The 23920-nt window shown below is 45.1% G+C and overlaps 1 protein-coding gene across 2 annotated transcripts; it reads left to right on the forward strand.

Moving 5' to 3' along the window:
- Nucleotides 1–1408: 1408 nt before the first annotated feature.
- LOC125518017 (non-canonical heme oxygenase HOZ, chloroplastic) lies at nt 1409–4804 on the forward strand. Of its 2 annotated transcripts, none has more exons than XM_048682980.2 (9): nt 1409–1701; nt 2179–2385; nt 2469–2571; nt 2664–2743; nt 2830–2907; nt 3676–3767; nt 3923–4034; nt 4156–4281; nt 4381–4804. In XM_048682980.2, the coding sequence occupies exons 1-9, from the start codon at nt 1528–1530 to the stop codon at nt 4480–4482; spliced, it is 1074 nt and encodes a 357-aa protein (XP_048538937.1). In that variant the 5' UTR covers nt 1409–1527; the 3' UTR covers nt 4483–4804. The 2 variants fall into 2 exon arrangements, with proteins under 2 accessions (XP_048538937.1, XP_048538938.1); XM_048682981.2 differs by having other exon boundaries at nt 2185–2385.
- Nucleotides 4805–23920: the final 19116 nt, after the last annotated feature.

Genomic DNA, 23920 nt, shown 5'->3' on the forward strand with positions numbered 1-23920 from the left:
CAGAATCTTGTGGGACGGAAAAGTATCTTGGGAAAATTTGTGGATGTTCACAACATATGCCTAGAACCCCTAAAAAAATATGAAAACAGTTTTCAAAAGTTTTGTTTTTTTTGTTTGAGTTAATTACACAAAACCACAACTTCAGGATAACTTATAACACTTTACCACAACGTTTGAGTTTTTTAACACAAAACCACAACTTCGGGGCAACTTATAACACTTTACCGCAACTTTTGAGTTTTTTAATACAAAGCCATAACTTCTGAACTAATTCTCAACATTGAGCCAAAATTTATCGGTCAACTACTTTAATAGCCAATCTGAATGATTTGGCCCACATGTCAGGTTCTAGGTAGCAAGTTCCCTCCTACGTGGCGCTGACTGGATATGTGTAACATAGCAGTCTGCATACGACATCATCATATCCTCGACGATGCGTTCACCTGCAGCTCCCCAAGACCTCTCTGTCTAGTTCGCGTGCCCCGCCTGACCATGCCATAGTCCGGACGGGTGCGGCTTTGCGACACTAGGAACCTCGCCTTCAAGGATGCTCGGAGTGATCATCCTGTCGCAGAATTTCGACCACCCCATCAACAACCAGCTCCCTACTCAATGCGTCGGTGGAGTTGATAGCGCCGGTACGGGATGGCAAGAGGAGGAAATGGCAGGCCACATAGGAGATGCGCACATGCCACCTTTTTCCAACTTAGGTCCTAACATGTGGGCCCAATCAATCAGATTGGCTATTAAAAGAAGTTGACCGATAGATTTGGGCTCAATGTTGAGAATTAGTTCAGAAGTTGTGGTTTTGTGTTAAAGAAACTCAAAAGTTGTGGTAAAGTGTTATAAATTGACTTGAAGTTGTGGTTTTTTATTTAAAAACTCAAAAGTTGTGGTAAAGTGTTATAAATTAATCTGAAGTTGTGGTTTTGTGTAATTAACTCTTTTTGTTTTGGGTCTTCACAACATGTGTTTACAATTTCTTAAAACTTCAGAAGAGAAACTTGAACTTTTTAGGGTCGACACATATGTTGTGAACATTCACATTGTTCCCTGATTTTTTTTTAAACTTCTGAATTTGACTTTTGTGAGTTGGGAGCATGGTATGTCTAAGTGTTGAAAGCACCGGATACTTTCTACTCCTGGCCTTTGTGGCCATTTTGGCGAACCCGCATGCAATTTTTCTTTATTTTCAGAAAATATAAGGGAACAACTTTTCTATTTGACCTAAGTGTGATTTTTTTTCTTCTGCGTCCATCATGATGTTCAGGCATTCAGCCCAGGCAAAGGGAAAGTGGAAGAATCCCTCAGTGGGACGGATCGACGTCCAGCTTCAATCCAACGCCTCCAGATTCGGCACGTCTCCTTCTCTTTCCCACCACCTCCCTAAAAATCCCTCTCCCCCCTTCTCTAGCCGCCTTCCTTCGGCCCCGCAGCTTTTCTCTCTCCTCACCGTCGCGCGTGTGCCCCTCCTTTCTGTCTCTCTCTCCTCCGCGCGCGCTCCCTCACTCTCCTCCCATCCGTCTAATGGAGGCCCTCGCCGGCGCCGCCGCCTCGTCCGCGCTCCTCCCGGCCTTCCCCGCCCACCAGCTTCACTCCCGCGTGGCGCTCCGCGCCCGCCCCTGCGGCCCCCTTCGCGCGGCCGCCGGCGGCGGAGGCAAGGACGACGCCGCCAAGCCGAACGGGACCCCCGTCGTCAAGGTAACAAACAGTGCCTGAACGCTTACGTGATGCAGAGTAAGAAGTGATGAAGATTTTGTTTGGGTAGTGGTTGCTGGGAGACGGGTGTGCCAGTGTAAAACATGTTGGGTTTAGGGATTTCTGTCAGATGCGAGGCCTGGGGCCTACCCAGACCTGTGGTGTTTCATTGTGTTCTTATTACGAGGTGACTAGGTTTCGAAGCTTGATATCTTTGAGATCGTTCGGTAAGTTTTGTGGATGTCATGAAAATAAAATAAACCTCCTTTTGTACCAATGAACTTAGAACTTCCCAATAATAATTAGTTGAGAATCATGTCTAGCTTAGGGGTTCGCAAAGATATTAGTTAGCTTCTTGCTAGATTTTTTTAAGGTGATCCTGTATTTATATTTTGAAACTCAGGAGTGAATCAGGTCATTTTCTTTTAGTTTGCCTTTAGTGGGTCACATATCTTTGGTTTGTAATAAATTGCCTGATAGTTGAAGGTTGATCCAAGTCAAAACGGAGCTCTCGGTCCGGTCACAACTGACAAGTCACGCACGACCTCATCAACCAATTCAACTCCGGACTCCAGTGGATCCAGAGCTGGCTTGTTCAGAACCCCTATATCTGGTGGTGTGCAGAGTGCAACTTTTGCCCATGGTTTACCTCCACCGGCTTTGGCTGTTCGCAATTTAATGGAACAGGTAGCTTCTGTTACTTATCTCCTGGCCTTTGGGCTATTTTCTAGCCGGCTGGATGCTTATTCCTGTCTTACTGTGCTCACTAGGCACGATTTGCTCATCTATGCACTGTCATGTCTGGCATGCATCATCGACGTGCTGGATATCCATTTGGTTCACTTGTTGACTTTGCTAATGACTCAATGGGCCGTAAGATAGCTACTTTGGTTACATTTTGGATATAACTTGTACACTCTGTTTGGCCTCCTTGGGTAATTATTTTGTGTTGATGTCTTGCGCAGACCCAATATTTTCTCTGTCGCCCTTAGCAATCCACACTAGAAACTTGCTCTCTGATCCAAGATGCACACTTGTTGTCCAGGTATGAAGTTTCTCGGCATGTTTTACTGGAAGTATAAAGGTTTGCTTGCTAATAATAGGATAACAACATCTAGTCCTTCATTACAGGTACCTGGATGGAGTGGATTGTCTAATGCTCGTGTCACAATATTTGGTGATGTCTACCCTTTGCCAGCTGAGCAACAGGTTCCTATTTAGCTGCCTTTGTTGCTTGATAATTGATAGTGCAGTCATCTAGGTAATTACTTTTCTATGGATAATTTTTTTGAAAGAAAAATGTAAGGAAACTCCAACAGTATGAATAGGAACCTGAAATACACGTCCATGAGGACTTAAATGGGATTGTACATCCTCTAGAACCCAAGTGAGGGAAAAAAAATTATATGAGACCAGGTCTCATGAGCTAGCAGGTGAGACCCACCTTGATGGATGACACGTGGCATTCACAAATCATAAAACATCTAATCCCCCCCCCCCCCCCCCCCCTGATTTCAAGTGGGGGGGTGGGGTAAATGCTTTGTGATTTGTAAATGCCACGTGTCATCCATCAAGATGGGTCTCACAAGCTAGCCCGTGAGACCTGGTCTCATATAATTCTTTTCCCCAAGTGAGCTAGCTAGGGTCACTTCCTTTTTCTCTTTCCTATGGATAGCTGGCATGTCAATCATTAAGAATTTGGCTCCTCCCATTGTGTGAAAACCATCTGTGGACTAAGTTTTCAAATTATAAATTCTCTGAGTTAGTAATTTTTGTTGAGCTTGGTTTTTGGTCTTCCCTTTTTTTTGGCTGCACTTTTCTCATGGCATGGGCTGAAAGAGAATAGATGTTCTGTCATGGCTGTTAACATAATACATGATCGATATGCATGACCATTAAGAGTAAATGCAGATTTATTCTTCCATTTGTGATTTTAAAAGATTTCATGAACTGACGGTGAATACATGTATCCGCCAGGAATGGGCACATAAGCAATATGTTGCAAAACACCAACAATGGGCGTCTCAACAGTGGGGAAATTTTTACTACTACAGGATGCAGAATATCAGGTCTGTGATTTGATTTGATGAGTTATACTCTTCCAACATTTCAGGTTGATGAATCCATTTACCGTTTACACAGATGCACATCCCTTCTCCCTTCCATTACTCATAGATGCTTGTGTAACTTATGATTTGTGACAAACTATTTGCGGTAACCACAGCGACATATATTTTATTGGAGGCTTTGGCACTGTTGCATGGGTAGATGTGAAACAGTATGAAACTATTCAACCTGACAAGATAGCAGTTGACGGCGGCGAACAAAGCTTAAAGGTAAACTATGAATGCCATTATCAGCAGATTAGCTGGATCATCATATTAGTCATGTGCCCGTACATGTAATATGTGAGTACAGTAAAACGTCGACCACTTTTGATGGATGCTCTGCATGTAGGAGTTGAACGCTATTTTCTCTAAACCACTTAGAGAGTTCATGTCTGCTGAAGGGGAGGTTGACGATGCTGCTCTTATATCCGTAGACAGCAAAGGGATAGACATTCGGGTTCGCCAGGGTGCACAGGTAAACTTTATTCAGATTGCCGTCACTAGTAGAGACGCTATTCTCTGAGGAAGAAAATCTTCTCTCCACTGCCTTCAGTTTGCAATTTATTCTGTGCAGTTCAACATCCAGAGACTTGCATTTGATGTACCATACAAGGTGGAGACTCTAGAGGAGGCCAAGAGAGCACTCCATAAGATAATCAAGACAAGCAGCAAATAAGCCGAAGCGCACACGACCTGCACTTGGTTTCACCAGCCCTACAAGCCCACGCCGTGAGTCGACAAAAATAACCAAGGATATGTAATCTAGCGTACACAGACGCAAAATAAGATGATTTCTCTTTAATAATGAGAAACTCCCTGGCAAGTCCCCATATAGTGTGTACCCATATGCTTGTATCGCTTGAACTGTAGTGAAGCTATGTTGTGCAGCCTGTGCTTGTGGAAGCCGGACGCTTTTGTCGGACAAGCTAGTTGTTGGTTTCTGTGTCCCGGCATAGTTTATTTTGACTATGATATGAAGCATCAGCATCTGGACTCAACTGGTACAAGTTTGAATGTGCCTGTGATGATTTTGACGCTAAATTGTGAAGTATTTTTCTTGCCATGTCGTTCAGTTGCGTACTCCTGGAACTGGATTTATGGTGCAAAATGCAGGTACTTTTGTGGACGTGCAGTGTTTTTATTTTGGAAACTCGGCCCCTGAGGCCTTGTACAATGCAAGGTGCTTAGAGGAGGTGTTTCGAGAAATAAATCAGGTTTTTTTTAAACACCGATGCTTATTTATATATGATAGACGCTTAATTAGGCATCTTTCACACCGGTGCTTTAGAAAAACCGCCTTATTTTTCTAAGCACCTCGCTAAGAGCCTAGCATTGCACAAGGCCCGAGGATCTCGATTCTTAAAAAAGAAGAATAGAGTTGCCCGGTTAATTAGCAGAAAATCAAACGAAAACTGTTACAACACACCTGCAAAGAGGGCATTCCAACCCACATGGCACCCACAGGACCCAAACACACCGTTGAGATTGTCTACAATGTCATTGTCATCACCTCTCCTCCAGCAAGCGACTCCGACTTTGATTCTGCCGACCCTTTCGAATGAATGAGCCATGGTACCACCTTTACTCCAGCAAGCGACTTCGACTTCGACGCCACCGACCCTTCCGAACGAACTGCCGACCCTTTCGAATGAATGAGCCATGGAACCACCTTTACTCCAGCAAGCGACTTCGACTTCGACGCCACCGACCCTTCCGAACGAACGAGGCACGGAACCTTGCCGACCAAAGCCAAACAATCGCTTGGCTACGTCGAGGACCAGACATCTCCGACTTTGATAACAAGCCTCACAGGAGAAAAGGAGCATGCCTGGCACCTACAAAGTCCAGACTGCCAATCGCCTAGCATCGTTGTCGCCACGTAGCCCTACAACGTCGCAGTTCTGACTTCATGCTCATGAACCAGTTGACTGTTAACGACGAAGGCACGCCACGACCCTGCACATCTCGCCACCATCATCGCCGCCACACAAGTCGCAACTCCAACCACCGACACCGCTGATCGGACACCTGTCGCCCGCGATGCCGTGCACGTCCATCCTACAAGCAGCGCCAATAGGACCATGATCTTCAAGACTATGCCCCAGAGAGGGATCACGATGATGGAGACGCCGCCGCCGCCCGATCCAACGGATCTAGACTTTCGCCTGAAGATCTTGCCCATGAGTTTGAGTTGAGGAAGCTTTGAGCTCCTAGAAAACGCCTCCAAGAAGTACATTGACACCCACGGCCGCCGCCGCCGCCGGCCATCACTTGCCAGGCCTTCGCCCTGAGCCCCTGAGAAGCGTGGCCACCAACCTCACACAGGTGCCGCCACTGGCCCGCACACCCCGAGCACAACAAGCACATCAACCACATTGGGCGACCTCCATCCTCACCGCCTGCAAAGGTGAGCCAACCAACCGGCTAGATCAGTCGCCCACCCTACTGCACTTCCACGGAGCCGCTGCACATCATCACCACATGGCTCGCCGGATAACACAGCCCGGCTGAGCCGACCGTCCCACGAACGCGCGCGAACCCGATTTGGACCGCACCGGCCAGGTTTGGTGAGTCGCGATCTCTGATTCAAGCCCCCACCCAAGAGAGCCCGCACGGGAAGGGGAAGGGGGTTGCCACACCGCCTTGACCTGCCGCTGGAGAAGAACCATCGACGACGACGCCAGCCGCCACGCAGCGCAGCAAAGGGGCCAAGCCTCCCCCACCACATGCTTACATGCTACTTCTTGAGCTTGCGTTAATTTTTCCTTGAAGAGGAAAGGATGATGGAGCAAAGCAGAAATAAGTATTTCTCTCAGTTAAGAACCAACGTATCAATCCAGTAGGAGGTACAAGCAAGTCCCCAATATATGCACCTGCACAAACTAACAAATACTTGCACACAACCCGAAAAATGGGTTGTCAATCCCTTCACGGTCACTTGCAAGAGTGAGATCTAATAGAGATAGATATAAAAAATCAGTAAAAGGAAAAATAAAGTAAATATAAATAAATTGCAGCAAGGTATTTTATAGATCTGAAAATATGTGATGAAAATAGATCCCGGGGCATAGATTTCACTAGTGGCTTCTCTCTTGAAAGAACACATACGATGTGTGAACAAATTACTGTAATTGATAGAAAAGCATAAAGTTATGACGATATCTAAGGCAATGATCATGAATATAGGCATCACGTCCATGACAAGTAGACCGAAACGATTCTGCATCTACTACTATTACTCCACACATCGATCGCTATCTAGCATGCATCTAGTGTATTAAATTATATGGATAGATCCAATCAATATGATAAAACCCCCATCTTTTTATCCTTAATGGCAAAACCAACTTCTTGAGCTTGCGTTGGTTTTTTCCTTGAAGAGGAAAGGGTGATGCAGCAAAGTAGAGATAAGTATTTCCCTCAGTTTGAGAACCAATGTATCAATCCAGTAGGAGACAACGCACAAGTCACCGAATACCTGCACAAACAATCAAACAACTTGCACCCAACGCGATAAAGGGGTTGTCAATCCCTTCATGGTTACTTGCAAACGTGAGATCTGATAGAGATAGATAAACGGTAAAGTAAATATTTTGGGTAATTTTGGTTTATAGATCGGAAAGTAAAAGATTGCAAAAGAGTAAATCGGAAACTAATATTGTAGATCGGAAACTTATATGATGGAAAATAGACCCCGGGGCTATAGGTTTCACTAGAGGCTTCTCTCAAGATAGTAAATAATACGGTGGGTGAACAAATTACTGCCGAGCAATTGATAGAAAAGCGCAAAGTTATGACGATATCTAAGGCAATGATCATGAATATAGGCATCACGTCTGTGACAAGTAGACCTAAACAATTCTGCATCTACTACTATTACTCCACACATCGACCGATATCCAACATGCATCTAGTGTATTAAATTAACAAGAACGGAGTAACGCCTTAAGCAAGATGACATGATGTAGATGGATAGATCCAATCAATATGGTAAAAAACCATCTTTTTATACTTAATGGCAACAATGCAAATACGTGCCTCGCTACCCCTACTGTCACTGGGTGAGGACACCATAAGATTGAACCCATCACAAAGCACCTCTTCCATTACAGGAAAAACCAATCTAGTTGGCCAAATCAAATCGATAGATCGGAGTGAAATACTAAGCTATCTTAATCATGCATAAAAGAGTTTAGAGAAGACTCAAATAATATTCATAAATAATCTGATCATAAATCCACAATTCATCGGATCTCAACAAATGCACCGCAAAAGAAGATTACATCGAATAGATCTCCAAGAACATCGAGGAGAACATTATATTGAAGATCAAAGAGAGAGAAGATGTAACGCCCCGAGACCGTTGTGCCAGGTGTCTCCCAGTTATTCGCTGTCGTTGCCATGTCTTTTGCTTGCGTGTTGCATTTCATCATGTCATCATGTGCATTGCATCATCATGTTTTTGAAACTTGCATCCGTCCGGGTCTTCCGGTTCTCTCCGTGTCCGTTCTAAGCCCAACCACACTCGCACGCGCTCGCGGCATGTCCGAAATAGTATTTTATAAGTGGCCGGAAAATGTTCTCGGAATGGGATGAGAGTTGGCGTGCGGTCTTGTTATAGTGTAGGTAGACCGCGTGCCAAGTTTCATTGCAATCGGAGTCCGTTTGATGCCCCCAACAAATATTTATAGCGGCAATATAGCCGGTCTAACGTCGGACGTTTTCGGTCTCCGGAAACAGTCGCCGGGGCTCTCTCTCTTCTCTTCTCTCAGCTCGAGACCGTCTATGCAGTCTACCTCTCACCGCCAGGCCCTACCTGACCTCTCTCGTCAGTCCGCGGACCTCCTCCCCCGCGCGTCCGAAATCTGTCCCGGACCCGACCCGGACAGTCGTTACCGCTGTGTCCGGATCATCCCCTAACATCTACAAAACATCACCATTTTCTTATTTGGACTCCTCTAACCTTTTATTCTCGGTTGTCCATTTACGATCGGAGGGTTCCGTTAGCCCCTAAACTCTCCCTCTTTCCTTATATATATATACACACACACTCCCTAGTCTAAATCTAGACCAAACCCTAGAAACTAGGGATCTTGTCCCATCCTCCGCCGCCGCCAGCCCACTATCTCCTCCTCCTTGGGATCCCCTCCCGATCCAAGACCACCAACCATCGCTCTTCTGCTCCTCCTCGATCCGAGCACGCACCCGATCCAATCCTTTTAGCCTCCACCAACCACTGATTCCATCCAACCAGCAGCCTCCACCTCCTCCCTTCGAACCATCCTCGCGCCCGCCTCCAGATCGAGCAGGAAGCCTGTTCCCGGCCTCTTCCCCATCACCTACTGCCGTCGCTCGCTGCTCCGGCAGGCCACCGGAGCCAGCCAGCGCTGGATCTCTTCCTCCTGACCTCCTCTTCCCCTGCTTCTTCCTTCTCCTCCCCATCCCTATCTTTCTCGCATGCTCTCTCTCTCCGGTTGCAGGAACGATGCCATGGTGAGGCACCAGCGCCTCCTTGTTTTTTTCTTTCTTTCTCTCTGTTGGCCCAGCGTGAGTAGTTCCCTTGGCCCAGTTTGCCTCAGATCTGGCCCGTGTTGTTTTATTCCTGAGAGGGCGATTTTTTTTCTAATTTCCAGGAGTTTGCAGATTTATAGAAAACCCCCTGCTGTTCATGCATTTAATAACTCTCAAACCGTGCATCCAAATTAAACAAACTTAATATGAAACTTGCTTAGAATTTTGTCTAGTTTCATATTATGCCACTTTCATCCATGTTTAAAATGTTTAAAATGATGTTTGGTTAAATTTGCTCCTATGCCATGTTAAAATGCTTTAATTCATAACTAAATAATCGTAGCTCCAAATTTAATAAACTTTATATGTATATGGGGTAGGAAAATGCCTAGTTTAACATGGTGGCATCACTTTGCATGTTTAACAACTCTAAAATTGTGTTTAGGGCAGAACATTACCAAACCTAATATATGCATATGGGGATTTACCGAAATTGTTGTCCGTTGCTTCCGGCCTCATTTAAACTTGCCTAGTTAGGTAGTTTTATTATGCTTCACCCTCTTGCCATGTTAATCAACATTTAATCTTGTTGGGTACATAAACGAGAGAGAACTAAATAAGTCATGTGGTGTTTTCTTCAATATGCAACTCCGTTGCATATTGAGCTCCACTTAAGTTGTAGTGTTGTTTGTTGCACTTTGCCATGCCATGCCATGCTTCATTAAACCGGACATGCATCATACTTGGTTGTGCATCATGCCATGTTTATGTGCTGGTTGTTTACCATGTTGTTTGCTTCTTTCCGGTGTTGCTTCTTCGGGTTGGTTCCGATAACGTCGCGTTTGTGAGGACCCGTTCATCTACGTCCGTTTGTCTTCTTCATGGACTCGTTCTTCTTCCTTGTGGGATTTCAGGCAAGATGACCATACCCTCGAAATCACTTCTATCTTTGCTTGCTAGATGCTCGCTCTTTTGCTATGCCTATGCTGCGATACCTACCACTTGCTTATCATGCCTCCCATATTGTTGAACCAAGCCTCTAACCCACTTTGTCCTAGCAAACCGTTGTTTGGCTATGTTACCGCTTTGGTCAACTCCTCTTATAGCGTTGTTAGTTGCAGGTGAAGATTGAAGTTTGTTCCTTGTTGGAACATGGAGATGTCGTTCATTGTTGGAACATGTTTACTTGTTGGGATATCACAATATCTCTTATTTAATTAATGCATCTATATACTTGGTAAAGGGTGGAAGGCTCGGCCTTATGCCTGGTGTTTTGTTCCACTCTTGCCGCCCTAGTTTCCGTCATATCGGTGTTATGTTCCCGAATTTTGCGTTCCTTACGCGGTTGGGTTATAATGGGAACCCCTTGACAGTTCGCTTTGAATAAAACTCCTCCAGCAATGCCCAAACTTGGTTTTACCATTCACCACCTAGCCTCTTTTTCCCTTGGGTTAGGCCAGCCCAAGGGTCATATTTATTTTAACCCCCCGGGCCAGTGCTTGTCTAAGTGTTGGTCCAAAATGGGCAGCCTGCGGGGCCACCTCGGGGAAACTTGAGGGCTGGTTTTACTCGTAGCTTGACCTATCCGGTGTTGCCCTGAGAACGAGATATGTGCAGCTCCCATCAGGATGTCGGCGCATCGGGCGGCTTTGCTGGACTTTTTTTTACCATTGTCGAGGATGTCTTGTAACCGGGATTCCGAGTCTGATCGGGTCTTCCCGCTAGAAGGAATATCCTTCGTTGACCGTGAGAGCTTGTGATGGGCTAAGTTGGGACACCCCTGCAGGGATTTGAACTTTCAAAAGCCGTGCCCGCGGTTATGGGCAGATGGGAATTTGTTAATGTCCGGTTGTAGAAAACCTTAAGTTGATCCTAATTAAAATACATCAACCGCGTGTGTAACCGTGATGGTCTCTTTCCGCGGAGTCCGGGAAGTGAACACAGTGTTGGAGTAATGCTTGACGTAGGTTGTTCTAGGATCACTTCTTGATCATAGTTTCTCGATCGTGCTCTGCCTTCTCTTCTCGCTCTCTTTTGCGAATAGGTTAGCCACCATATATGCTAGTCGCTTGCTGCAGCTCCACCTCATACCTTTTACCCTTCCTATAAGCTTAAATAGTCTTGATCGCGAGGGTGTGAGATTGCTGAGTCCCTGTGACTCACAGATACTTCCAAAACTAGTTTGCAGGTGCCGATGATACCGTGTAGGTGACGCCATTGAGCTCAGGAGGAGCTCGATGAAGATTTTGTCCTTGTATTGTTTCGTTCTAGTTGATCAGTAGTGGAGCCCAGTTGGGGTCGATCGGGGATCTGTGTAGCTTTTGGGGTAGTCTTCTTTTATTTTGGTTCCGTAGTCGGACCTTGTATGTATTTGGTTGATGTAATGCTTTATTCATGTAATTGTGTGAAGTGGTGATTGTAAGCCAACTATGTATCTCTTTCCCTTATGTATTACATGGGTTGTGTGAAGATTACCTCACTTGCGACATTGCTTTCAATGCTGTTATGCCTCTAAGTCGTGCTTCGACACGTGGGAGATATAGCCGCATCGAGGGCGCTACAAGTTGGTAATCAGAGCCTTCCCCGACCTTAGGAGCCCCCTGCTTGATCGAATAGCTGGCGTTGTTGAGTCTAGAAAAATGTTTTGAGTCATTTAGGAATTATATATATCAGAGAGTTAGGACTTCTTTTTACTCCTCAGTCCCTTCGTCGTTCTGGTGAGGCATCCTGACATAGAGTTTTGACTCTTCTCTTCTCAAATTTCACTAATTTTTTTAGGATCACGCCGGTATCTTGGAATCGTTCCGATGGTTTTGTGACGAGAACATTGTTCTTGGTGCCTCCTGACATTTAGGGGTTGTGGCAGTGTCCCGGAGAGTTGAGCTCCGAGGTGTTGTCGTCACAATTTTATCGTTGCAGTTCTGGAATACCTGAGATTAGTTTCGCCGACATCGAAAATCTCTTTTATGCAGCTGTTGGTGAGATAACCTCGACGCCACCCAGTACTGGGGCGGGAGTTCGGGAGTATCGCCATAACTTGTATAACGGATGCTTTTCGAAGGTTGAGGTAAACGATTTCCGAAGGTTTCTTGGTTATGTGTTGAAGGATGGATACAGCTGGATGTAGGATTTGTTAGTTTTGGGTGAGATATTATGCTACCCCTATATCCCCAACACCTGATTGTATAACCGGAAAATTTCAGGAGTTTATAAGTGGGAATTCTAGTAGCTCTTAGGATATCTTTCAGACAGATGTATGATTTGAAATTGGGGTTCGACGTCCAGTGGTCCGCCTATCCACGGTTGGTTTTACAGTGGTCTTGTTGTGTCTTAAAGAGTCCTTGGCTATGCCGACTCGGGGATGCTTCATATGTCATGTGCACTGCCTTGTACATGATGGTGTTGTACGATCGAGCCCATGTAGGCCCCACCACGAAAACTTCGGATGAAATCTCTATCATATGTTTGTTCCGGCTTATTTTGCAAGCCAATCCTTTGTTTTGTTTTGAGTGGTGATATTCGAGTTGCTTCGAAGTCAAACGTTGATTCCATACCTTCCCCAAATGGTGTTCTCATACTCTGATGTGAATACCAATCCTTCTTGATCATCAAGATTTTTTTGTCAACCCTTTTTAACCAGTGTGCTTCTCTTCAAGTGGATCCGATCATTTCAACATCCACAATATCAATTATCAGTTCTTCTCAACGGTGCTTGTTTCATTCGTCCCAAGTTGCCTTTGTTTTCCCACCCAACCACCCTTTTTCTTCAAGGACTCAGATATCTTAATCAAGTATCCATCTTATTGATGCGATGCCTCTTCATTCCTTTTCCGTCAATGTTTCTTATCCGGTGATTCTCATGAAGATTCTAACGGAGTTTCAAGTTATCATTATTCGTTCTTTTTTTCTCCGGTGGTTTCAATTCAAGCTTTGTTGAGTATATCCTTTCCTCGTTTCAATGCTCTCTCATGCCGGTGCAATTCTTAATCATTCACCTCTCGCTATTCAATTGTTCCGGAGTGCTCAAGATATCTCGAAGATTCGTGTTTCCACTCTGCAGTAGTTCAAGATCTTTCGAGGATGTTCTCTCATTCAAGCCATTTAATTCAACTGACGCAATCTATCTTTTAAATCATTCAACGGTGTTTCTTTTGAGTGGGCCCTAACCCACAAGTCTTATCCCAGGATCTTACCTGACTCTTCTTATTTTCTCGGAGCTATCCTCAAATCTCTTTTCGAAGTTTGATGTAAGAATGATTTATCATCAGTCAAATGCCTTCTCCTAGATCTTTCACAATTTTTTTCATCGTTGTCTCAACCTCTCCTCTTTTAATCATTCCGGAGTGTCTCAATAATTCATGGTGGTGTCTCTCATCGTCATTCTCTGTATTTGAAGACCGAAGAAGATTTTTCCCTCAATCTTGCTCCTTTCCCTTCAAGATTCGTGATGCTAGCTTACTGCCATCCTCTCATAATTGTTTTGATTGTGAGTATTCTTTTCACCTATCCGGAGAATTTCATGATTTATTTCCATTTCTTTACTCCGAAGGCCATCTTTTCAAATATTAGTCATTCCAGCTATCTTTCTCCAAATCTTACCGGTGCTTCATTCAAATATCCTCTAATCAGCTCGCGATCTCTTCGTTCACTTTCATCTAAACTCTCTCATGTATCTTCATTCATTTGCTAATTCTTACCGGTGATTCACCCCTTTTACTTCGTTCGTTTTCTATCCTACCGGTGGTTCGTTCAATATTTTCCCAAGTTGGCACTATATCTATCTTAATGCTCTCTACGAGAACAAGTAGTATGTCAAATCCGCTGCTTGTCATCAATTTAAATTGGTGAAGGATAAGCATAACGTAATTCTTATTCTTGTTCATCCAGGCGATTAATTCCTTATTCCAGAGGTGCATCAACTTCTTGATTCCAATTGTGTTCAGCTTTTTCTTTTCCCGGAGTTTCAAGATCTCTCTTTTATCTCGTCGCAAGCTTCATCTAATCATTTCAAGGCTTCAACCTTATTCTTTTCATCCTTCACTTCTTTGTGATCATTCTTTTAACCGGAGTTCTTCATGAAGGTTCTAAATGATGGTTCATCAAGGATTTATATTCCTTCTCGAAGTGTTCATTGAGGTTCTTTTTTAAGGAGCTCAATCATTCTTCTTCTTGCATTCCGGAGTGCAATTCTTTTTAACTTTTCTTTTGAGATGGTGTTATGTCTTTCTTCACAATTTCACTTCATGTTTCATGATTCAAAAGTTGTCAGGAATGAGATATTTAAACCCATCAATTTCTTCTTTGGATTTATCTTGGGTTATTTTTCACCTAAAACCTTCCCTAAGGAATGTTGCTATTGGGGTGCTTTTCAATAATCCAAGTTTCCTCCTGTTCTCGCGATGAAAGATGTTTTCATCTCTTCGTCGTTCTCAAGCAAGCAATTGTTTTCGTTTGTGGCAGGTTTCCACCTCAAGTTTTTGAGATGTTTTCCATAAGCCCTCAACAAGCTTACTATTTTTGTTGTTGATTTCCCAACAACTCCGTTCAATCCTTCTTTTTAAGGATGCTCTCTCAAATTCATTTGAGGTAGAACATGTTGTTTTCTTCTCCGTTCTTTTCATTGCATTCTTTCATTTCTTCCGGAGGCATTGTGATGATGCTCTCTTCACTCATCATCTCGTATTGTGAAGATCATGTTATTTCCTTTGCTTACCCATTCAACTGGAGTGCCGTGTCCTTCATTCAAGTTCTCTCATCTTATCAAGTTTTGCCTCACTTTTCAACCGGAGTGCTGTCTGAAATATTTTTACCCATTGTGCCATTCTTTCAATAGTTCCGGAGGCGGTGTGTTGTTGATATCATCAAGTATCTTCTCATATTGTCAAGCTCTTCTTCAGTTCCTTCCATTTACAGTCAGAGTGCTGTCCAAATTATATCATTCTTTTTCCCTCTCTATATTGTTTTAACCGGAGTGTTGTCGTAATTGATCTTTATCGTTCCTTGTTCCTCTTTTCTAATGGATTGTTTTCAACTTTGAACATCTTCGTCGTTTTCTTTCTTTCAATTTTTCAACCTCGCAAGGTTCTTTGGTTTCACTCTTTTGTTAAAGAAGCAACTTAGTTTTACCTCTTATCTTCCTCTTCCTTTTCCCTCCGGTGCCATTCTAGATCTCGGGACAAGATCCTCTCGTAGTGGTGGAGTGTTGTAACGCCCCGAGACCGTTGTGCCAGGTGTCTCCCAGTTATTCGCTGTCGTTGCCATGTCTTTTGCTTGCGTGTTGCATTTCATCATGTCATCATGTGCATTGCATCATCATTTTTTTGAAACTTGCATCCGTCCGGGTCTTCCGGTTCTCTCTGTGTCTGTTTTGAGCCCAACCACACTCGCACGCGCCCGCGGCATGTCCAAAATAGTATTTTATAAGTGGCCGGAAAATGTTCTCAGAATGGGATGAGAGTTGGCGTGTGGTCTTGTTATAGTGTAGGTAGACCGCGTGCCAAGTTTCATCGCAATCGGAGTCCGTTTGATGCCCCAACGGATATTTATAGCGCCAATATAGCCGGTCTAACGTCGGACGTTTTGGGTCTCCGGAAACAGTCGCCGGGGCTCTCTCTCTTCTCTTCTCTCAGCTCGAGACCGTCTATGCAGTCTACCTCTCACCGCCAGGCCCTACCTAACCTCTCTCGTCAGTCCGCGGACCTCCTCCCGTGCGCGTTCGAAATCTGCCCGGACCCGACCCGGACAGTCGTTACCGCTGTGTCCGGATCATCCCATAACATCTACGAAACATCACCGTTTTCTTATTTGGACTCCTCTAACCTTTTATTCTCGGTCGTCCATTTACGATCGGAGGGTTCCGTTAGCCCCTAAACTCTCCCTCTTTCCTTATATATATATATGTATATACTCCCTAGTCTAAATCTAGACCAAACCCTAGAAACTAGGGATCTTGTCCCATCCTCCGCCGCCGCCAGCCCACTATCTCCTCCTCCTTGGGATCCCCTCCCGATGCAAGACCACCAACCATCGCTCTTCTGCTCCTCCTCGATCCAAGCACGCACCCAATCCAATCCTTTTAGCCTCCACCAACCACCGATTCCATCCAACCAGCAGCCTCCACCTCCTCCCTTCAAACCATCCTCGCGCCCGCCTCCAGATCGAGCAGGAAGCCTATTCCCGGCCTCTTCTCCATCAACTACTGCCGTCGCTCGCTGCTCCGGCAGGCCACCGGAGCCAGCCAGCGCTGGATCTCTTCCTCCTGACCTCCTCTTCCCCTGCTTCTTCCTTCTCTTCCCCATCCCTGTCTTTCTCTCATGCTCGCTCTCTCCAGTTGCAGGGACGATGCCATGGCCGCCGCCTCGAGTACTTGCCACTGCCGGAGTCCCTGTCGCTGTCGTCTCCATCAGTTCCTGGCAAGGACGGCGCCCCTCCAGTTCGCCATCGCCGCACCAAGTCCTGCTACCGCCCTGCATTTGACCTTCAGCGCCGTCGTTCAGCCTCTGGCGAGTAGAGAACGGGCAACAACAGTTCGCCCGTTCATCCCCGTTTACCCGCACTGCGCACCCGTCCCAGAGTTCGTCCGCCTCCCCAAGCCGCCACGAACCAGATCCGGGCCGGAGACCCCTGTTCCCGGCCGTTCCCTGCCATCGACGCCGCCTTCTTCAGGTCACTGCGCCTGCACGCCAAGTCCCACGACACGCACGCTGCAGGCCACCACCGCGCGCTCCTACCTGCGTTGACCGAGGCCGTGTCGGGCCCAGATCCCGCCAGCGTCCACCACGCGCATGGGCCTCTTTGCCTCTCCAAGGCCCGGCGCCTCCCTTCACGGCCTGCTTCTTCCTCCGACTGGGCAAGGCCCATGGTGAGGCACCAACGCCTCCTTGTTTTTTTTCTTTCTATCTCTCTGCTGGCCCAGCGTGAGCAGTTCCCCCAGCCCAGTTTGCCTCAGATCTGGCCCGTGTTGTTTTTTTCCTAAGAGGGCGATTTTTTCTAATTTCCAGGAGTTTGCAGATTTATAGAAAACCCCCTGCTGTTCATGCATTTAATAACTCTCAAACCGTGCATCCAAATTAAACAAACTTAATATGAAACTTGCTTAGAATTTTGTCTAGTTTCATATTATTCCACTTTCATCCATGTTTAAAATGTTTAAAATGATGTTTGGTTAAATTTTCTCCTATGCCATGTTAAAATGCTTTAATTCATAACTAAATAACCGTAGCTCCAAATTTAATAAACTTTATAAGTAAATGGGGTAGGAAAATGCCTAGTTTAACATGGTGGCATCACTTTGCATGTTTAACAACTCTAAAATTATGTTTAGGGCAGAACGGTACCAAACCTAATATATGCATATGGGGATTTACCGGAATTGTTGTCCGTTGCTTCCGGCCTCATTTAAACTTGCCTAGTTAGGTAGTTTTATTATGCTTCACCCTCTTGCCATGTTAATCAACATTTAATCTTGTTTGGTACATAAACGAGAGAGAACTAAATAAGTCATGTGGTGTTTTCTTCAATATGCAACTCCGTTGCATATTGAGCTCCACTTAAGTTGTAGTGTTGTTTGTTGCACTTTGCCATGCCATGCCATGCTTCATTAAACCGGACATGCATCATACTTGGTTGTGCATCATGCCATGTTTATGTGCTAGTTGTTTACCATGTTGTTTGCTTCTTTCCGGTGTTGCTTCTTCGGGTTGGTTCCGATAACGTCGCGTTTGTGAGGACCCGTTCATCTACGTCCGTTTGTCTTCTTCATGGACTCGTTCTTCTTCCTTGTGGGATTTCAGGCAAGATGACCATACCCTCGAAATCACTTCTATCTTTGCTTGCTAGATGCTCGCTCTTTTGCTATGCCTATGCTGCGATACCTACCACTTGCTTATCATGCCTCCCATATTGTTGAACCAAGCCTCTAACCCACTTTGTCCTAGCAAACCGTTGTTTGGCTATGTTACCGCTTTGGTCAACTCCTCTTATAGCGTTGTTAGTTGCAGGTGAAGATTGAAGTTTGTTCCTTGTTGGAACATGGAGATGTCGTTCATTGTTGGAACATGTTTACTTGTTGGGATATCACAATATCTCTTATTTAATTAATGCATCTATATACTTGGTAAAGGGTGGAAGGCTCGGCCTTATGCCTGGTGTTTTGTTCCACTCTTGCCGCCCTAGTTTCCGTCATATCGGTGTTATGTTCCCGAATTTTGCGTTCCTTACGCGGTTGGGTTATAATGGGAACCCCTTGACAGTTCGCTTTGAATAAAACTCCTCCAGCAATGCCCAAACTTGGTTTTACCATTCACCACCTAGCCTCTTTTTCCCTTGGGTTAGGCCAGCCCAAGGGTCATATTTATTTTAACCCCCCGGGCCACTGCTTGTCTAAGTGTTGGTCCGAAATGGGCAACCTGCGGGGCCACCTCGGGGAAACTTGAGGGCTGGTTTTACTCGTAGCTTGACCTATCCGGTGTTGCCCTGAGAACGAGATATGTGCAGCTCCCATCAGGATGTCGGCGCATCGGGCGGCTTTGCTGGACTTGTTTTACCATTGTCGAGGATGTCTTGTAACCGGGATTCCGAGTCTGATCAGGTCTTCCCGCTAGAAGGAATATCCTTCGTTGAACGTGAGAGCTTGTGATGGGCTAAGTTGGGACACCCCTGCAGGGATTTGAACTTTCGAAAGCCGTGCCCGCGGTTATGGGCAGATGGGAATTTGTTAATGTCCGGTTGTAGAAAACCTGAAGTTGATCCTAATTAAAATACATCAACCGCGTGTGTAACCGTGATGGTCTCTTTCCGGCGGAGTCCGGGAAGTGAACACGGTGTTGGAGTAATGCTTGACGTAGGTTGTTCTAGGATCACTTCTTGATCATAGTTTCTCGATCGTGCTTTGCCTTCTCTTCTCACTCTCTTTTGCGAATAGGTTAGCCACCATATATGCTAGTCGCTTGCTGCAGCTCCACCTCATACCTTTTACCCTTCCTATAAGCTTAAATAGTCTTGATCGCGAGGGTGTGAGATTGCTGAGTCCCTGTGGCTCACAGATACTTCCAAAACCAGTTTGCAGGTGCCGATGATACCGTGCAGCTGACGCCACTGAGCTCAGGAGGAGCTCGATGAAGATTTTGTCCTTGTATCGTTTCGTTCTAGTTGATCAGTAGTGGAGCCCAGTTGGGGTCGATCGGGGATCTGTGTAGCTTTTGGGGTAGTCTTCTTTTATTTTGGTTCCGTAGTCGGACCTTGTATGTATTTGGTTGATGTAATGCTTTATTCATGTAATTGTATGAAGTGGCGATTGTAAGCCAACTGTGTATCTCTTTCCCTTATGTATTACATGGGTTGTGTGAAGATTACCTCACTTGCGACATTGCTTTCAATGCGGTTATGCCTCTAAGTCGTGCTTCGACACGTGGGAGATATAGCCGCATCGAGGGCGTTACAGAAGAAGCCATCTAGCTACTAGGTATGGACCCATAGGTCTGTGCTAAAGTACTCACACATCATCGGAAGCACAACGTGGTAGGTGTAGAGGCCCTTCGTGATCGAATCTCCCTTCGGCAGAGTGCCGGAAAAGGGCCCAAGATGGGATCTCACGAGAACAGAAGCTTGTGGCGGCGAAAAAGTATTTTTGGTGCTCCCCCTGACGTAAGGGGAATATTTGGGCATTTATAGAGCTGAGATTAGGGTTAGAAGAGCCGCGCGGGGGGGGGGGGGGACAAGCCTAACCCCCCCGGGGTGCGCACCTAGGGCTTGTGGCCCCCTCATGGGTCTTCTGGACTCTTCTCAAAGCTTCGTGGTTTTCTTCTGGTCCAAGAAAAATCCTCAAAAAGATTCATTCCGTTTGGACTCCGTTTGGTATTGACTTTCTGTATAATACAAAAACAAGAAAAAACAACAACTGGCACTGGGCACTAGGTTAATAGGTTAGTCCCAAAAAATGATATAAAATAGCATATAAAACATCCAATATAGATAATATAATAGCATGGAACAAAAAAATTATAGATATGTTGGAGACGTATCAAGCATCCTCAAGCTAAATTCCTGCTCATCCTCGAGTAGGTAAATGATAAAAACAGAATTTTTGATGTGGGATGCTACCTAACATATTTATCAAAGTAATTTTTCTTATTGTAGCATGAATGTTCAGATCCATAAGATTCAAAATAAAAGTTTAATATTGATATAAAACAATAATACTTCAAGCATGCTAATAAAGCAATCATGTCTTCTCAAAATATCTTGGCTAAAGAAAGTTATCCCTACAAAAACATATAATCTTGTCATGCTCTACATTCATCACACAAAATATTTATCATGCACAACCCCGATGATAAGCCAAGCAATTGTTTCATACTTTTAGTGTTCTCAAGATTTTTCAATTTTCACGCAATACATGAGCGTGAGCCATGGATATAGCACTATAGTGTTGGGGAACACAGTATTTCAAAAAAAAATCCACGATCACGCAAGATCTACCTAGGATATGCATATCAACGAGAGGGGAGAGTGTGTCCACGTACCCTCGTAGAACGAAAGTGGAAGCGTTTAGTAACGCGGTTGATGTAGTCGAACGTCTTCGCGATCCAACATATCCTAGCACCGAACGTATGGCACCTCCGTGTTCGGCACACGTTCAGCACGATGACGTCCCTCGAGCTCTTGGTCTAGTTGAGGACGAGGGAGAGTTTCGTCAGCACGACGGCGTGTTGACAATGATGATGAAGTTACCGGCGCAGGGCTTCACCTAAGCACTACAAAAATATGACCGAAGTGTGTAACTGTGGAGGGGGGCACCGCACACGGCTAAGAGAAGACTTGGTGTGCCCCTCCCATGTATATAAAGGTGGGGGGAAGAGGAGGCCGGCCCAAGGGGGGGCGCCAAAGGGGGGAGTCCTACTTGGACTCCCGGTCCAAGTAGGATTCCCCCCTTTCCTATTCCAACTAGGAGAAGGAGGGAAGGAGGAAGAGGGGAGAAGGAAGAAGGGGGTGCCGCCCCCTCCTAGTCCAATTCGGACCAGCCATGGGGGGCACCCATTGAGGCCCTTCTCTCCTTTCCCCTAAAGCCCATTAAGGCCCACTACTTCCCCTGGGGGTTCCGGTAACCTCCCGGTACTCCAGAAAATACCCGAAACACTTCGGAACTATTCCGATGTCCAAATATAACCTTCCAATATATCGATCTTTACCTCTCGACCATTTCGAGACTCCTCGCCATGTCCGTGATCTCATCCGGGACTCCAAACAAACTTCGATCATCAAATCACATAACTCATAATACAAATCGTCATCGAACGTTAAGCATGCGGACCGTACAGGCTCGAGAACTATGTAGACATGACCGAGACACATCTCCGGTCAATAACCAATAGCGGAACCTGGATGCTCATATTGGTTCCTACATATTCTACAAAGATCTTTATCGGTCAAACCGCATAACAACATACGTTGTTCCCTTTGTCATCGGTATGTTACTTGCCCGAGATTCGATCGTCGGTATCATCATACCTAGTTCAATCTCGTCACCGGCAAGTCTCTTTACTCGTTCCGTAATGCATCATCCCGCAACTAACTCATTAGTCACGTTGCTTGCAAGTATCATAGTGATGTGCATTACCGAGAGGGCCAGAGATACCTCTTCGATACACGGAGTGACAAATCCTAATCTCGATCTATGCCAACTCAACAAACACCATCGGAGACACCTGTAGAGCATATTTATAATCACCCAGTTACATTGTGACGTTTGATAGCACACAAGGTGTTCCTCCGGTATTCGGGAGTTGCATAATCTCATAGTCAGAGGAACATGTATAAGTCATGAAGAAATCAATAGCAATAAAACTAAACGATCATTGTGCTAAGCTAACGGATGGGTCTTGTCCATCACATCATTCTCTAATGATGTGACCCCATTGATCAAATGACAACACATGTCTATGGCTAGGAAACTTAACCATCTTTGATTAACGAGCTAGTCAAGTAGAGGAATACTAGGGGCACTCTGTTTGTCTATGTATTCACACATGTACTAAGTTTCCGGTTAATACAATTCTAGCATGAATAATAAAAATTTATCATGATATAAAAAATATAAATAACAACTTTATTATTGCCTCTAGGGCATATTTCCTCCAGTCTCCCACTTGCACTAGAGTCAATAATCCAGTTCACATCATCATGTGATTTAACACCAATAGTTCACATCTTTATGTGATTAGTTCACATCGCCATGTGACTAACACCCAAAGGGTTTACTAGAGTCAATAATATAGTTCACATTGCTATGTGATTAACACCCAAAGAGTACTAAGGTGTGATCATGTTTTTCTTGTGAGAGAAGTTTAGTTAACGGGTCTGCCACATTCATATCCGTATGTATCTTACATTCTTAAAAAGTTGCTCCCCACTTCTACCAATTCTCTCAACATGCACACTATCCACATCATCTTCATGCCATGTCAGCGTTCACATGACTCTTCTTAACATGCATGTGCCATGTCATCCTGCAGTCACCACTCACCAGCATACAGAACGGACCATGGACCAGCCCTGATCGTTTTGTCTGCCACTTGCCAGGTTGATTATTTCCCTCGACCCAAACTTCTTGCGCCTGGGCTTTTTCGTCCCGCATGTTGCTTCGGACAACTCGACTCGATTTATTGTCGTTGGGCTGTACTACAACATGCATCATACTCAAGCCCACATCTTCCCATCCGATTCCCTTCCTCTACTTGAGTCGCACACCTTCCCGTCCGATCCCCTTCCCCTGCAAGGCTACAATCTTGGCAACCGAATAGGCGATGGTCTCTTCAGCTGTCCCCTACGATCTGAAATGGTGCGCGGTTTCATGAACTACAAGTGGGAAATTCAGAGCACCAAGCAGCACTACTCCTCTTCCGGTTGTCTATATATGGTAGATTTTTCTCTCCAAGGAGCACCAAAAATCGAAGTAATCAATCTCTTTCTGTTATCATTCCTTTTATTGCGAATTCTCTCCAACCCTCTCGCCCCCGCCGTATATTCTTGGGCAAAGAAAAGGAAACTCGAGAGGGTGACTTGCAGCGGCCAAATCTGTCAATCTGTCTCGCCTCAACGGTCTTTCTCTTTAGATTGACAATGGATGATGGAGGTGGTGCGCTAGAGGAGAGTCTAGAGTTGTGCTTATGATTTTTCTGGTGGTACATCTCAGGTGGAGGAGGGTGAGCTGCAGAGGAATATAGCCCTCCAACTCAATCCCTGTCATGGTCGTGTAAACCGTTGTGCTCCATGATGCTGGTGCCTCCAGGTACGTGGGTATAATCAAATCAGACAATGTACAATACTCTCTTTTTTTGCAGGGTGCTCTTTGCGAATGGCTTGGACATCTGTCCTTGATGGTATGTACCGTACGTACGGGTGGGACTGTACGTGTATGTGGTATTATCATCCATGGCGATGTTCTCATGAAACTGTGTAGTACTTTTCTTGAAAAAAAAGGAATCTTTGTTGTTATAGCGGATGATGATCCCTTGATAGAAGACACATTTGTAATTAGGATGGTGATAGAACAATATGGATTCCATCCAATTAGTTCATTCGCTGGTAGTGATTTTATTATCAGA

Source organism: Triticum urartu, chromosome 7A (assembly GCF_056163025.1).
Source record: "Triticum urartu cultivar PI428250 chromosome 7A, HENAU_Tu73, whole genome shotgun sequence".
Taxonomy (NCBI): domain Eukaryota; kingdom Viridiplantae; phylum Streptophyta; class Magnoliopsida; order Poales; family Poaceae; genus Triticum; species Triticum urartu.

Excerpts from the sequence above, each read along its gene's own strand:
- LOC125518017 (XM_048682980.2), top strand. The coding sequence starts at position 1,528 with ATGGAGGCCCTCGCCGGCGCCGCCGCCTCGTCCGCGCTCCTCCCGGCC. Across the intron at positions 2,386-2,468 it reads TTCGCAATTTAATGGAACAG|GCACGATTTGCTCATCTATG; the intron begins GTAGCTTCTGTT and ends TGTGCTCACTAG. Across the intron at positions 4,035-4,155 it reads GCGGCGAACAAAGCTTAAAG|GAGTTGAACGCTATTTTCTC; the intron begins GTAAACTATGAA and ends CTCTGCATGTAG.